Genomic DNA, 16608 nt, shown 5'->3' with positions numbered 1-16608 from the left:
CTTCCCTTTACACTAAGAATCTCAACTTTTCTCCTGGACCTACAAGGCCCTACCTGAATTGGCCTCCTCCCTGACTTCATCTTTCCCTCCTACGGTGTTCCAACTACAGTGACCTTCATTTCCTTGCTTGAGTACATCAAACTCCTCCCTGCCTCAGTGCCTTTGTATCTCATATCCACAGACTCTCCCCAAAGATCTTTCTAACTTTGGTGCCATCTTATCATTTAGGTCTCATTCATTCATGTTATCACCCTATCCAATGTTGCCACTCCTATTCCCACCCCCAAGTAACCCTTATAAAGAAAGTGAGGTACCAGCAGGAAACAAACGACGCAAAAGTTATCCATTCCACTCTCTTCTCAGTACCCTGCCTCATTTTCTTCAGGGTACTAATCACTGTCTGACATTATTTATGTGTTTGCTTAGCATCTGTCTCCTACACTAGAACCTGAGATGTACTGGGTGCTCAATAAATTATTTGTTGAAATCTCATTTTAACTGGAAGTTACAATTCATCTAGGGACACATGCCCTATTTGTGGATTTTTAGGATATTAATAATAAGATGATCTTTCCTACATGGCATTTTTGTGATTTATAACATAAATCGGTTTTAAATGGAAAAATACACCATACATACCTTATCCTTAATTGGGCAGAGTATTTGGAGAGACAGGAAATAACAATAGGAAGTGGGGGTAAAGAATCAGAGAGAAGAGGGTAATTTTGAACAGCAGCACATCTACCAATGCTAACTTTTGCTTGTTATATACGATATACTATCAAATTGTCTACCAGTCTGTGGTTTCTCATTTATCTGTACTTAAAGTTTTATGTAAATCATTAAAGACAATTTAAGGGATACTATCAACCACCATGACCCAATTGATATTTACAGCACACTAAACCCAACAACTACAGAATATATGCTTTTTTTAACTGCACATGGTATGTTCACCAAGACAGAGCATATCCTAGGACATAAAACAAGTCAAAAAACTGAAAAGAACTGAAATCATACATGTTCTCTAACCACAGAAGAATTAAATCAAGAACAAATTTCAACAAGATATCTAAGAAAATCCAAAATATTTGGAAATTAAAACACTTCTAAATAACCCATGGATCAAAAAAGAAATCACAAGGGAAATTTAAAAAGTAGGGGCCGGCCCGGTGGCTCAGCGGTTAAGTTTGCACATTCTGCTTTGGTGGCCCGGGGTTCGCCAGTTCAGATCCTGGGTGCAGACATGGCATCGCTTGGCAAGCCATGCTGTGGTAGGCATCCCACATATAAAGTAGAGGAAGATGGGCACAGATGTTAGCTCAGGGCCAGTCTTCCTCAGCAAAAAGAGGAGGATTGGCAGCAGATGTTAGCCCAGGGCTAATCTTGCTCAAAAAATATATATCTATTTTGTATGGAATGATAATGAAAATACAACATATCAAAATTCCTGAAATTCAACTAAAATAATGTTTGGAAGAAAATTTATAACTTTAGATGCTCACATTGGAAAATAAGAAAGGTCTAAAATCAGTGATATAAGACTCCACTTTAAGAAGCCAGAAAAGAAGAGCAAAACAAGCCCAAAGTAAGTAGAACATATAAAATAATACAGAACAGAAACCAACAAAACAGAAAATAGACAAACAGTAGAGAAAATTAATAGTCAAAAGCTGTTTCTTTGAAAAGACCAACAAACTCCTCGTTTACAATGATAAAGAGAAAAAGAGAATGCAAACCACCAAAATCAATAAAAGTGGGATTATCACTATAGATCACACAGACATTAAAAGGACAGTAAGACTATATTTATGAACAACTTTATGCCAACAAATTTGACAACTTACATAAAATGAACAAATTCCATGAAAAACATAAAAACTTATGAAATTGAAACAAGATGAAACAGAAATTCTGAATAGCTGCACGTCTTTAAAAGAAGTTGAATTCATTATCAAAGAACACTACAAGCCCAAGTGGTTTCACTGGTGACTTATATCAACACTCAAGGAAGGAAAACACCAATCTCATACAATTTTCTCTTTAAGAAAGTAGAGGAGGAGAGAATACTTCTCAACTCATTTTACGAGGTCAGCATAAGCCTAGTGCCAAAACCCGAAAATAAAACTAAAAACAAGCCACAAGACTGAAATTTTAAAAACACACTTCAAAATAAATGTAGGATGACAACAAAAGCCTATAAAAACCTACAGGGTATGACCAAAGTGTTACTCACAACTGAGCAGGGTGATCTCAGGAATCCAATGATGGTGCAACATTTGACAATGTCTCATTATAATTCACTTCATTAGCAGAAGAACAGAGAGAAACTACGTGATCATCTCAATGAATAGCAAAGAAAAGCATCTGATATGCATCGTTCATTTAAAATTTAAGACAAAAATTTGTGACAAACCAAAAGTAGAACTTTTTAAACTCCATAAAGTACCAGAAAATAACAGTTAATTTTAAATTTGAAGGTGAAACCTTAGAAATAGATAGAAGAATGAAGTAGATGTATACAAATTAATATGGAGAGACTCCAAAATATATTTTTGAATAAATAACAGAAGTTGCAGATAGACATAGAAATAAGACTGGCAGAAAAGATACCAGCCAGTCAACTTCTGAGTAGAGGAGGCAGGACCAGGATTGGTGGAAGCACAGGTTATAGAGTGTCATTAAAAGAGACTTTAGCCTTATCTGCCATGTTTCTATTTTTTATAAGGAGAATGCTGTTTTCATGAATTACTTGGATAACTAAAAAGTAATTTTAATACCACAAATTTAAATTCAACATAGTATTGAAAGTCCTAGCCAGAGCAATTAGGAAAGAAAAAGAAATAAAAGACATCCAAATTGGAAAGGAAGAAGTAAAACTGTCACTTTTTACAGATGCCATGATATTAGATATAGGTATTATATACAGAAAATCCTACAGAGTCCACCAAAAAACTGTTAGAACTAATAAACCAATTCAGTAAAGTTGCAAAATACAAAATCAACAGTCAGCCCTCCATATCCACAAGTTCAGCATCTGCGGATACAACCAACTGTTGATTGAAAGACCTACAATGGTTGTGTCTGTACTGAACATGTACAGACGCTTTTTTCTTGTTATTATTCCATAAACAATACAGTATAACAACTATTTACATAACATTTACATTGTATTAGGTATTATAAGTAATCTAGAGATGACTTAAAATATACAGGAAGACATGCATAGGTTATATGCAAATGCGATGCCATTTTATATAAGGGACTTGAGCATCCAGAGTTTGGTATCCATGGGTGTCCTGGAACCAATCCTCCACAGATACCAAGGAAGGGCTGTATACAAAAATCTGCTGTGTTTCTATAGACCAATAACAAACTAACAGAAAGAGAAATTAAGAAAACAATACCATTTACAATTGCATCAAAAAGAATAAAATACTTAGGAATAAATTTAAGCAAGGAGGTGAAAGATCTGTACACTGAAAACTATAAGACATTAATGAAAGAAACTGAAGAAGACACAATTAAACGGAAAGATATTCCATGCTCATGGATTGAAAGAATTAATATTGTTAAAATGACCATACTACCAAAGCAATCTACAGATTCAATGCAATCCCTATCAAAATCCCAATGGCATTTTTCATAGAAATAGAACAAATAATCCTAAAATTTGTATGGAACCACAAAAGACTCTAAATAGCAAAAGCAATCTTCAGAAAGAAGAACAAAGCTGGAAGTATCACACTCCCCAATTTCAAAATGTATTACAAATCATAGTAATCCAAAAGTATGGTATCGGTATAAAAACAGACACATAGATCAAAAGAACAGAACAGAAAGCCCAGAAATAAACCCACACATATATGGTCAATGAATATACAACAAAGGAGCCAAGAATATACAATGCAGACAATACATGGTGCTGGGAAAACTGGAGAGCCACATGCAAAAGATTGAAACTGGGCCACAATCTTGCACTATACACAAAAATTAACTCAAAATGGATTAAAGACTTGAATGTAAGACCTAAAACTATAAAACTCCTGAAGAAAACCTAGGTGGCAAACTCCTTGACATCAGTTTTGGTGACGAATTTTTGGTTTGACACCAAAAGCAAAAGCAATCAAAGCAAAAATAAACAAGCGGGACTTCATCAAACCAAAAAGCTTCTGCACAGCCAAGGAAACCATCAACAAAATGCAAAGGCAACCTACTGAATGGGAGAAAATATCTGCATGTCTTCTGATAAGGGGTTAATATCCGAAATATACAAATAATTCATACAATTTAATAGAAAAAAATCAAGCAACCTGATTAAAACAATGGGCAGAAGATCTGAATAGACATTTTTCCAAAGAAGACATACAGATGGCCAACAGGTACATGAAAAGATGCTCAATGTCACTAATCACCAAAATCACAAAGATACCACCTCACACCCGTTAGAACGGCTATTATCAAAAAGACAATAAATAACAACTGTTGGCGAGGATGTAGAGAAAAGAGAATCTTTGTGCACTGTTGGTGGGGACGTAAACTGGTGCAGCCTCTATGGAAGACAGTATAGAGGTTCCTCAAAAAATCAGAAATAGAAGAACCATAGGATTCAGCAATTCCACTTCTGGGTACTTAACTGAAGAAAACGAAAAAACTAATTCAAAAAGATATATGCACCCCTATTTTCATTGCAGCCTTATCTATAATAGCTAAGATATGGAAACAACTTAAGTGTCCATCGATATATGAATGGATAAAGAAGATGTGATATAGATAGATAGATAGATACACACACCCACACACCATGCAATATTATTCAGCCATAAAAAAAGCGAAAACTTGGGGGCCGGCCCGGTGGCGCAGCGGTTAAGTTCGCACGTTCCGCTTCTCGGCGGCCCGGGGTTCGCTGGTTCGGATCCCGGGTGCGGACATGGCACTGCTTGGCAGCCATGCTGTGGCAGGCGTCCCATGTATAAACTAGAGGAAAATGGGCACGGATGTTAGCTCAGAGCCAGGCTTCCTCAGCAAAAAGAGGAGGACTGGCAGTAGTTAGCTGAGGGCTAATCTTCCTCCAAAAACAACAACAACAACAACAAAAAAAAAACCGAAAACTTGCCATTTGTGACAACATGGGTGGACCTTGAGGGTATTATGCTAAGTGAAATAAGTCAGAGAGAGAAAGACAAATACCATATGATCTCACTTATATGTGGAATCTAACAAAACAAAACAAAAACAAGCTCATAGATAGAGCGGATTGGTGGTTGCCAGAGACAGGGTTGCTAGGTGAAATGGGTGAAGGGGGTCAAAAGATACAAACTTCCAGTTATAAAATAAGTCAGTCATGGGGATGTAATGGACAGCACCGTGACTATAGTTAATAATACTATAATGCATATTTGAAAGCTGCTAAGAAAGTAAGTCAAAAGTTCTTATCACAAGAAAAATATTTGTAACTACATATGGTGACGGATGTCAACTAGACTTCTTGTGATCGTTTCACAATATATGCCTATACTGAATCATTACGTTGTACATCGAAACTAATATAATGTTACATATCCATCAGGCCTCAATAAATAAATAGTCTACAAAAAATGGTCCTTTGTACTGGATGTACACTGTGGGTGATTAAACCACATGATAAAAATTAAAAAGAAAAAAAAAGCACTGGAAATATATACAAAAACCACTTATATTTTTAAAAAATAAGTATGACTATAGCTAAGGATTCAGCTAGTTCTTTCTGGTTCCTTCTAGTCTGGAGACGATAAAGTCACTGTCTTTTAACGCCGTTTATTAATACACCCTGGAACTGAACTGAGTCCATGTAGCAAATCAGGTAAATCTGGATGATGCCAATTTACCAAACCCAGCACCTGGCGGGAAAGCCTCTAGAGTCTGCCAACGTCCTATATATTAGAGTGAAACAGAGACTTTGCCCGATATTCTTTCTTTCCTTTGATTCCCTTCTGGAATAGAACTAATGAGTCCTGACGCCTCTTTCCTGCCTGACGTTTCACCAGGTCTGTGTGACTGTTCGGTTGAGACTACAGGTCAGGATTCACCCTCTCTCAGGCAAAGAACAGGAAAGCGGACTTCCAGTCTGAGGACAGGGCATCAACATATTTATTTCTCAATAAGCACTTGTCGATTTGAAGATAGCTGAGGGGTTCTTGTAGTCTGCCCCCCGTGGAACGAAGCAGCGTCTAAACCTTTCCCAAATGTGTGCGTGTGTGTGTGTGTGTGTGCAAACACACAAGCGAATGGAGAACGGAGACGGGGGCCTCCTTCGGCTCCACGCCCGTCTCATTCACCGAGCTGGGGTCGAGAACGCGGCGGCACGGAGGCCACGGCGGCAGGAGCCGGGGTACCCGGGACACCGAGCGCCGCGCTGAGGGCGGAGAGGCGGCGGGGCGGGGCGGCAGGCCTCCCCTCCTCCCCGGGCCGGGGCGGGCCCGAGCCCGCGACCCACCTCTCCGGCGCCGTCCCCGTCACGGCGCCGCGGGACAGCCATGCCAGGCCGCCTGCTGCGGGGTCTGTGGCAGCGATGGCGCCGTTACAAGTACCGCTTCGTACCTTGGATCGCGCTGAACCTGAACCACAACCCGAGGTGAGAGGGCCAGGCGGCCGGAGCGGCGACGACTTCCTTCAGCCCAGCGACGCCACCATGACCGCTGGGCCTGTGGCAAACCGGCCCGAGGGAGGCGGAGCCTCGGGGGCGGAGCTTCAGGAGGCCTGGGGACCCGGGGTTGGGGCCTCAGGCGGGCGGAGCCTGAGGCGACCAAGGAGCCTGAGGCTGGCTGGACTTGAGTGGGCGGAGCCAGAGGCGGGGGTGGGGGTCGAGGTGGGCGAGGCCGAGGCTGCTGGAGTCCGAGAGGGCCCGGCGTCTGATGAGGGCGAGTAGTATTAGGTGGGCGGGGCCTGAGGCCTATTTCCCATCGTACCCCACGCTCCGAGGGATGCCACGCCGGGCTCGCCGAGGGTAGTCGTGTGTGCTCTTACTCCTGTGTCTGGGCAAAAGATAGAAACTTTTGAAAAAGAGGAAAACTTGTGCCCCCTCAGGGTGCGTGGCCTTCCCTCCACCAAGGCATAGTTAGGAGCTTGAAATTCCTTAGAAAAGCCAAACCCAGGGTTGTCTTCATAGCTCCGTAGTTGATATGTTGAAAGCAACCCAGATCAGCTGTAGGGATAACCGCTTGGAGCAACTGACGCGTACAGACGAGCAAAAAGCCACTGTCGGCGTGTTGGGTTTGGAAACGGAGTCAGTGCCTGCAGAAAGACATCTAGCTGAGTGGGCGGCCGTGAGATCAGTGTTTTTGCCGGCTCTAGCTAGTGGCGTGCGAGTGATCTGGAAGAAATTCCACATACTGCTCACTTAAATAGGCAAACTAGCTCCGCTGAAGGCCAGTTAATAACCAGAAAGAGCTTTCCTAAAATTTCATACTACGGAAACGTGAATTTAGATGCATCGTTACTATAGAATTGTGAGACAGGAATTGCTTCCTTTTTTCAGAAGTAAAACTAGGACTATTATGGGAATAAAAGTTATGCAGTCATTAAAGAAGTTAAGTACTTCTGGGAGAGAATGTGACAAAGTTTATAATGTTAGCTTAAATTTATCTTTGAAACCATACGCCTATAAAAAGAGCCATTGCAATAAGAGGATGCCCATTACAGTGATAATATTGACATCATGGCTATGAGTGTAGTGGGGAAAAGAGCTAGCTCTGTTTCTGCTTCTGTCTCTCCCGCTTACCAGCTTTAGGACTTTGGGCAAGTTCCCTAACATCTCCAAGCCTCAGTTTCCTTGTCTGAAAAGATGAGATAATGAGTGTATGGACCCAACAGCATTTGGTACTAACTGGGCTTTTCGTAAACATTGGCTATTGTTCACTTGTGTAGGTATTCTTGGGAGTTAGGTAACTAGAACCATCCTTAAACAACTCTTTTCTGTATCTCTTAGTTTTATGCCCTTCAACCACGTGAGAATCACCTTCATTAAGGCCACTAATCCAGAAGGCATCAAGACAGTCTGGCTTTTATCAGTTGAAGGGTAGTGAATAGAAACTTTTCCCATTTTCAGGACCCTCCGATATGTTCCAGAGGAATCCAAAGACAAAATTATCTCAGATGAAGATGTCCTAAAAACATTACTGAAAGTTTTCCAGGCTCTGTTCATAAATGATTTCAATAAACAATCAGATATCTTGACTGTGCTTCCAGAAGTTGTTAAATCAAAGTATCAAGACCTACTGTCAGTTCAACATCCAAGGCTGAAATTGCTTGAACACAGATATCAACAGCAAAATATCTTTAAACCAGAAGAAATTCTTTATAAGACATTGGGTTTCAGTATTGCTCGAGCAACTAGTTCATTGATTTCTGCTGGAAAAGGTGTCTTCGTTACTAAAGGATTGGTACCAAAAGGCGCGGTTGTATCTATGTATCCTGGTAATGGCACAATTAGTACTTTGCCAAGAGTTTCTTATACTGATAAATATAAATTCAACAAAATACCCTGCCCTGTAATCCTTGGAATAAGGGGTTGAATTGGAAACTCAGGTTTCCACAGATTTTTAAACCTTGATTTGGAAATTAACTGTAAATTATCTTATGTATTAGGAAGTATCCTGGAGTATTTGTTGGGATAAATACATTTTTTTAAGGATATTTTTCTGGTCAATGTTTAAATTTAGGAGAATATAGTATGGCCTACTTTGATAATACTGATTACTTAAAAAGCACTAGAGAATAAGTCAGTTTGGCTTGGATAATTGATAACTAGAGGTAAAAATGGTATGGGTTAAAAAACATGAAAGACAGAATTTAAACGCATAAATCACTGAATAAAGACTTTCTTGCCATTTCTACACTTGGACAGTAAAGCAGCTTCTTTGCAAAAGATCATTGACTAGAATGTTCAGTAGAGTATGTTGTTTGTTAAACTAACATATTATTTGGTGTAGTGGAAAATATGTGTGAATGTTTAAGTCAGATATACCTATTTTTTTTAAAAAAGTCATTCTACTGTTTTCTAATTTTACGTCCCTAAGCAAGGGAGTCTCAGTTTCCTCCTGCACAACTAACGTAACTCTGTAAAGACTAACTAGAACAAGCCAGCAACAAACTAATAGCAAAATAAACTGAATAGATTAACATGCCTGAAACATAGGAAGCACTCAATAAGTATTAATTTTCTGCTTTCCTCCATTGCCAGTGAAAGGAGAAACAACCTGAATGTCAGACTCGTCTATTCCCATATATGTCAACATTATTTAATTGGTTATTAACAAAATACATTTCTTAAAAGACTCTTTAATAGATGTCAGATCACACTCTACTTAAAAAAAACATAGTATGACTTTCTAAAACTGACCCTAAAATGTGGTGTTCACATTTTTGTTCACCAAAATAGTCATATTATTATTCATCTATGTGGACATGTTGGTTCTGTGCTCCATCTGCTCCTGGGCACTCTTTAAAGGGGGAAAGTAGCCAAAGAGAATGCGATGGTCTAAACTGGAGGTGAAATATTAGAAAAAGGTGGCGAAATTAAAACAATTTCTTCGATGTTATGTTTATGATCCAGAGAAATGTCTTTATCATGAAGTTTATGATTTTTCCATGTTGCTATAGTATGTCTTTGTCTTGTTGTATAATAGGTACAGTATATCAGAAGTATGAGCCAATCTTTTTCCAATCCATTGGAAATCCATTTATTTTTAGATGCTTAGATGGGATACTCATTGATGGAAATGACAAAGGAATATCAAAAGTCGTATACAGGTAAGTTGGAGCCCACATCCAGATTTAATTGTGGGAGAGGGAACCACACCACAGTGACTCTGAGCCCCGGCTGTTACACTTCAAATAAAAATCTATGTGGGTAGCTGCTGTGTACCAACTCACTTGCCCTGTTGATTAGACAAAAGTTTTTTCAAGAGAGATTGCACTTGTTCAGTTCTAGGGTTAATTTTGTATTTTTGAATTTTAAGATATAGAAGAACAATCCCTTAGCTCTTGCTTTCACCTGTTTCAGATCTTGCAATGGGAGGGATCGACTTGGCCCTTTAAAAATGAGTGATAGTACATGGCTAACGTCAGAAATTCACAATCCACTGGCCGTAGGACAGTATGTAAACAATTGTTCAAATGGTAAGTTGGCATCATGGGGCTGTGAGACGTGACATAAAGACAGCGGTGGGAATTCTCCACCATCTCTGCTGCTCAAAGCCCTTAACTGTAACTTTTTGAGGGCAGATATCAAGGAGAGAATTTGGGGAAATAATGATATACTTTAATTGGAATTCTTTAATTTTCTATTTTTGTTCTGATTTTGCTGTACACATAGACAATTAATAACTATTCTTTTGATCATTATTATTTTAGCTTTTTTTTTGTCTCGAGGAAGATTAGCCCTGAGTTAACATCCACCACCGATCCTCCTCTTTTTGATGAGAAAGACTTGCCCTGAACTAAGATCTGTGCCCGTCTTCCTCTATTTTATATGCAGGACACCTCCCACAGCTTGGCTTGATAAGCAGTGCATAGGATCCGAACTGGGGAACCCCCGGCTGTTGAAGCAGAGCTTGCAAACTTAACCACTGTGGCACCAGGCCGGCCCCAATTGTTTTAGCATTTTTTAATAGTTAACTCAGATTATTTTGTCAGTGCCTCCATATAGCCTTATAGCTTAATCACTAGACTCTTATCCCCTTTACTGTGGCTAAGTTTGTGAGTCACTTACCTTCTGTAGGGCTTGACTTTCCCATAAGTATGTTTGTTCATCTGGCTACATTTAGCATAGGCTGTGGTGTTAGGGAGGCGTGAACTTGAATCCTGACTCTTCTACTTAACCTTTAACCTTCCTAAGCCTCTGCTTCCTGATCTTCAAAAAGTAAATAATAGGGCCGGTCCAGTGGCGCAGTGGTTAAGTTCCCACGTTCCGCTTCGGTGGCCCTGGGTTCACCAGTTCGGATCCCGGGTGTGGACGTGGCACCGCTCATCAAGCCATGCTGTGGTCAGTGTCCCACATATAAAGTTGAGGAAGATGGGCACGGATGTTAGCTCAGGGCCAGGCTTCCTCAGCAAAAAGAGGAGGATTGGCAGCAGATGTTAGCCCAGGGCTAATCTTCCTCAAAAAAAAAAGTAAATAATAAAACATATGTGCATATGTATATATATAACCTAGCAAAACCTAGAACATAATAGTGGTTATTAATTTGAGCATGTTCGTATAATTTAGAAAACCATACATTGTGTCATAATTCAGTACTGTTTTCCATGACCTTGTAAAATGGCTCTGTTTCTAAAAATTATATACTTGTTCCTAGACAGAGCAGCTAATGTCTGTTATCAGGAATTTGATGTGCCTGCAGTTTTCCCTATAGAGCTGAAGCAGTATCTTCCAAACATTGCCTACAGCTATGACAAGCAAAGGTTAGTTTCCTAGAAGAATTTTTCTTATCTTCTGTCTTATGCTGTACTTTACAAAATTTATTTTCTAAAAGAATGCTATATAGAATTAGGTTGTTTTTACTGAAAAATTATAATTTGTTTATGTTCATCACCCCTTAATAAGTTAATGTAGGCTTACTTGAAATTAAAAATTTTCCTATTTTAAAAAAAATTTCCATTTTGCCTATTATTACCCATTTTTATTCTTTGTAGTACTTTGTAAGTATTAACCTTAAGGTTTTTTTCAAGTGATTCTGTTTTTTTCCTACCTACAACATCTTCAAATACATTTTTACTTTAATCAATTTAAGGTTCACGTTCTCTACCTCACATGAGAGCATCCAGTGGAAGAAAGGAGCCAGATTATGCTGTTATTTCTTTTGCCCATTTCACTATTAGGCTTGGAAACTTAATAGTGAAAGAAAAAGAAATATTCAGAAGATATGTATTTTTGATGTAACATTTATTTTCTGTTCATTAAGTGGAAAATCTACTGAGAACACTCAAGTAACAATTTCTAAATATAAGTAATTCTGTGAAGTTCTTTATTAACAATTCTGTAGGAAGATATAACCTTTATATCATTTCACTGAGCTGCCAGTTGCTAGCAGACCTTATTTTGTATAGGTCGTATTAAATTGTCCGTGTAGGATGGATGATATTTAAAACTTAGACTATTCCTGGTACTTAAAACTTGATAACTTTTCTGTCTCTATATGTGTGTATTTGTGTATTTAACAATTAGGGTTTTTTTAGCCGTATATTCTGGGACTTGTCATTACTGTACAGGAAGAGTTAAATGAGTAGGAACATTGAAGGTTACATATGTCTTAGGTTCATAAAAAGTATTTTTTAAAATTATGGTACCATTTTTGGGAGCCTGAACAGAGAAGCATATTCAGAAGGGGTAGTTACTTCTAAACTTATTGATTTGTGGTCCTTTTAAATGATATAGAATAAACATACTCTACTTTAAAATACCTCTATCAGGGATAAGAACCATTTCCTCATGGAGATCAAATATGTAAACTAAGATGATAGTAAGGAATCTGAACAAAATTACGTCTGTAAAACCCATATTGGTCACATTAAAAATATAAGCTCGTATCTGTTAATGCCTCTAACTTTTGTATATTTTTTTGTTTTCAGCCCCCTTCGATGTGTCGTTCTTGTTGCACTCAGGGACATCAAACAAGGAGAAGAGCTTTTTTCAAACTACTATACAATTGTCAGCTAACTCTATGAATTAGAAATTAGGATTTATACTCAGCTGTTGAGTTAATTTAAATGTTTTTTGTTAATTGTTTCTCTGAGTTTCACCTAAAGAACAAATATTTTGAGACCTAATCGGAATGGGAGTTTTTTGTTTTTATTGATATTATATTTATGTTTCAATTTCATGATAAAAGCTATCTGCTGCGTTATAATTTCAAATTTGCAATGCAATTTTAATTGGTTTTCACCTGGATACACAGAAGCTTATTAAATTAAAATCTACTGCCTGAACTTAGAATTTCAATTTTTCTTTTGTTTCTTTTGTATATCTTTGTGGTGGCTTATAAAATTTTAGCTAAGTCATCAGCAATTCTTATACTGTTGATGTGTACAAACTCCTGTAAAAACATTATTTTTACAGAAAAAACTAAAGCCAAAAATATTTGTTGTGGTGCCATGAGTTAATTGGTATGTGTGTCTAATTTAAAGATTGTTTTAGCTGGGTAAGAGGGAAAAGGGGGGTCATTATACTATTTTCTCTACTTTACGTGAACATTTACACACACACATACACAAAGTTTAAAAGAGAGAGTGAGAGAGATTGTTTTGGCATGGGAATATAGTTAAAAGATGGTGGTGGTGGGAGGAACACTAGTCTCCATTTCTCATGTTTCCATGTGGATGGCTTCCATTAGTAATACTCCTGGCCTCTCTCTCCACTCACTGGAGGAAGAGTGCTTTTCTGAGATTATTTTTGGAGAACTATTACCCCATGGTTCAGACCCCTCTAGTTCCTTCTCTGTGGACTCTGCCAGCCAAGAAGGTGACCTGGTCTGCTCTCTGTTCTGTAGTCAGCCCAGCCAGTGACCGAGTGAGTCTAGTTCACACGTAGAGTATTAACTGACCTGGCCACAGCTCTGAAACCACCTTCTCCAGAGAGTTTTATTTGTAATAGTTACTTTGATCTCCATTGACCGGACTCCTGCATCAAACAGTCAGTTCCAAACTTGGATAGAGAGAAGGGTGTTATTTATTGGACCCCTCAAAGCCTAATATGGAACCTGTGTAACCAAATTCTGACCACCTTCCTGCTACAGCTTTTCTCACTTAGTTTACTGCAATTTCAATAGCCTCTTAATCACCTTCCCTGTTCCCACTCCTGCCTCTTTACAGAATAGATCACAAAGGAGCTGGTGGGTGGGTGGCATAGTGGTTAGGTTCCTCCGCTCCAGGTGGGCAGCCCAAGGTTTGCAAGTTAGGATCCCATGCACGGACCTAGCACTGCTCCTCAAGCCATGCTGTGGTGGTGTCCCACATAAAATAGAGGAAGATTGCTACAGATGTTGGCTCAGTGACAATCTTCCTCAAGCAAAAAGAGGAAGATTGGCAACAGATGTTAGCTCAGGGCCAATCTTCCTCACACACACACAAAATAGATCACTAAGAGTGATTCTTTCAAATGTAAAGCCGATCTTAATGGCCTCTGCTCAAAAACTTCCGATTACTCCTCATATCATGGAGTAAATGCTGAAGTCCTTCATGTACATAATCTAGTTGCTCACTACCTCTGCTCTCATCTGCTTGCAGCACCCCAGCCACACCTGCCTCTTTGCCACTCCTTGAACCTGCAAGGCACATGCCCTCCTCAGGGCTTTTGCACTAGCTCTTTCTGCCTGCGAAAACCTTCCCCCAGACAGCCATATTGCTCATTCTCTCCCTGTCACCTTGCCGAACCACCTATTCAAATTTACAATCCCCAGCTTCCACCCCTGAAACTCTCTATTCCACTTCCCTTCGTTTTTTTCTATAGCATTTATCATGAATGTATATGCACATCCATGAGAGCAACTCTGATTCTTTTTCTCAGCCTCATTTGTCTTTTATGTCACCAACATCCTGAGAAACCAGGGAAACTCATCTTGTAAAAAAGCCAATCTACTTGATCAAGAAGATCTTGTTACAGAGAACGTTATGTAAAATATGGAAACTCCTGCAGACATGTTACGTGGACTGAAGTATTTAGGAGTGAAGTGTTGCAATTTCAATGATTTTTAAAAATAGTTCAGAAAAAAATGCATATTGTATAGAAAGATCAAATATGGTGAAATGTTATTGTTCAATCTGGGTTGTTCTTTATACCATTCTTTTAACTTCTGTTTTAAAAGTTCTATTTTTAAAAACAGTTTGGGGAAAAGTCACCATCAACTTAAGCGCAATTTAGGTCACCAAACATTTAGTGAATGCCTACTGTGTGAAGGGTGCCAGGAGATTCAAAGAATAAAACATGGTTCCTGCTCATAAAATGCTCACGGGGAGAGTATAAAGCTTGCCTAGTACCATGACTTGGTCTGGCCTGGAGAGGTGGAGTGGAATGAAGGTATTTTTAAAAAATAAAACATTAGGGGCCAGCCCTGTGGCTGAGTGGTTAAGTTTGCACGCTTCACTTTGGGGGCCCAGGGTTTCACCGGTTTGGATTCTGGGCATGAACCTAGCACCACTTGGTCAGGCCACGCTGAGGCAGTGTCCCACACAGCACAACCAGTACTGGAGAGCTTTGGAGAGAAGAAGAAATAAAACTGGTATTTTTAAAAACAGGTAATATTTCTGTTTTCTTACTAATTTTTTGGATTTATAAATTGCTTATTTCATTTGTGACATTCTTATAAAATGTTTTGAATTCTGCACCAGAAAACACCTTTGTTGTACTATCGGCTTTACCTGTGTAAAAACAGTTTCATCAAAATTGGAGGTACCTACACAGCGTGTCTCTCTAAAGTCAATGTCAGCTACAGTGTATTAAACCTAGAAAAACGTGAGAATTCCTGGTCTGAGCCCATGAATTCAGTGCCCCCGTGCACTGTGTTGTCAGAGAACCCACACAGACACAGACACTGAGGGTAAGGACTAAGGATCACTTACCCGGATGGGAAATGGTAAACCCAGTGCTATGTCCCAGGGACTAGTTTAAATCAAAGTGTATAACGAAATGTCCAAGTTTACAGATGCCACGATGCTTTTGAGAAGTTAGAGAAGCAGCAGGCTCAAAAAGCGTACCACTTCTGGAAATTATAGCCCAAACGGATAAGGTCTGGAAGTCACTAGAGATGATGGTGCTCCCGTGAGGCTCTCCCTCCCTAGAAGTCTGAAGTACTATGCAGCTCTCATATGGCACTTGGCTGCACTCTCAGATGTATTCAAAACACTTGTACTTGTCGCCCCTCTGGAGATGCTTCTGTGTATGCGTCCACCATAGAGCCCTGCAAATTAAGGCCTTCTGGTGTCTGTGAATGAAACAATGTGGTTTTAGACAAATAACCAAAGCAGAGGACTCAAGGTATTTGCTTTCACTTTATCCTCTTCTTGTCCTTGTACAAAATCTGGACATTATATGCAATCTGTTTACTGTATATCAAGAATGGAACTAGATAGAGAAAGCTCTGGTCAGAGCAAATGAAATATGAGGACAAACTTGTGAAATTAGGCTAAGATTAGATCTTTAGCTTGAAAATATGAAGGCTTAGGAAGATATGACTAGTCTACAAAACTATCAATATTATAGATAAGAAAGACTAGTTTACTATAAATATATTCTGTTGAATGACAACATCTGATCAAATTTCAGATATGTCATCCTCCTTTAAAAGATACAGCTACCTAGAACAGTGTTTGAAACATAATAGACATTCAATAAATATTTCCTGAATTAAACTAAAAGTATAATCCTCACTTTGAGTGACTAGAATTTTATTATAGATGGAAATTTATTATAGAGGATTTAAAGAAAATCTATTTTATCTTTACCTATCAAATATCTTATTTACTACATCTAAAACCAATTTAACAGTGGTTAAATATCTACCCATGTGTTATAGCTTAAGATTCATTAAATAAAAATCTATTTGTGGCAAACATTCACACAAACCAAGAAAAAAA

At 38.8% G+C, this 16608-nt stretch overlaps 1 protein-coding gene and 1 long non-coding RNA gene across 3 annotated transcripts in view; one reads left to right on the top strand and one right to left on the bottom strand.

Moving 5' to 3' along the window:
- Positions 1-6901, bottom strand: part of LOC111769749 (uncharacterized) — a 70631-nt gene extending 63730 nt beyond the window's left edge. The window contains exon 1 of the long non-coding RNA XR_011430531.1: positions 6580-6901. This is a non-coding gene — a long non-coding RNA (uncharacterized lncRNA). The remainder of the gene's footprint in view (positions 1-6579) is intronic.
- SETD9 (SET domain containing 9) lies at positions 6387-12966 on the top strand. Of its 2 annotated transcripts, none has more exons than XM_023625650.2 (6): positions 6387-6613; positions 8087-8454; positions 9666-9789; positions 10043-10158; positions 11337-11442; positions 12610-12966. In XM_023625650.2, the coding sequence occupies exons 1-6, from the start codon at positions 6516-6518 to the stop codon at positions 12695-12697; spliced, it is 900 nt and encodes a 299-aa protein (XP_023481418.1). In that variant the 5' UTR covers positions 6387-6515; the 3' UTR covers positions 12698-12966. The 2 variants fall into 2 exon arrangements, with proteins under 2 accessions (XP_023481418.1, XP_070102923.1); XM_070246822.1 differs by having other exon boundaries at positions 6474-6613; positions 7967-8454.
- Positions 12967-16608: the final 3642 nt, after the last annotated feature.

This window comes from Equus caballus, chromosome 21, assembly GCF_041296265.1.
Source record: "Equus caballus isolate H_3958 breed thoroughbred chromosome 21, TB-T2T, whole genome shotgun sequence".
Classification (NCBI taxonomy): Eukaryota; Metazoa; Chordata; class Mammalia; order Perissodactyla; family Equidae; genus Equus; species Equus caballus.
Note: the sequence above shows the minus strand (reverse complement) of the source record. Positions and strands in the feature narration are given on the sequence as shown.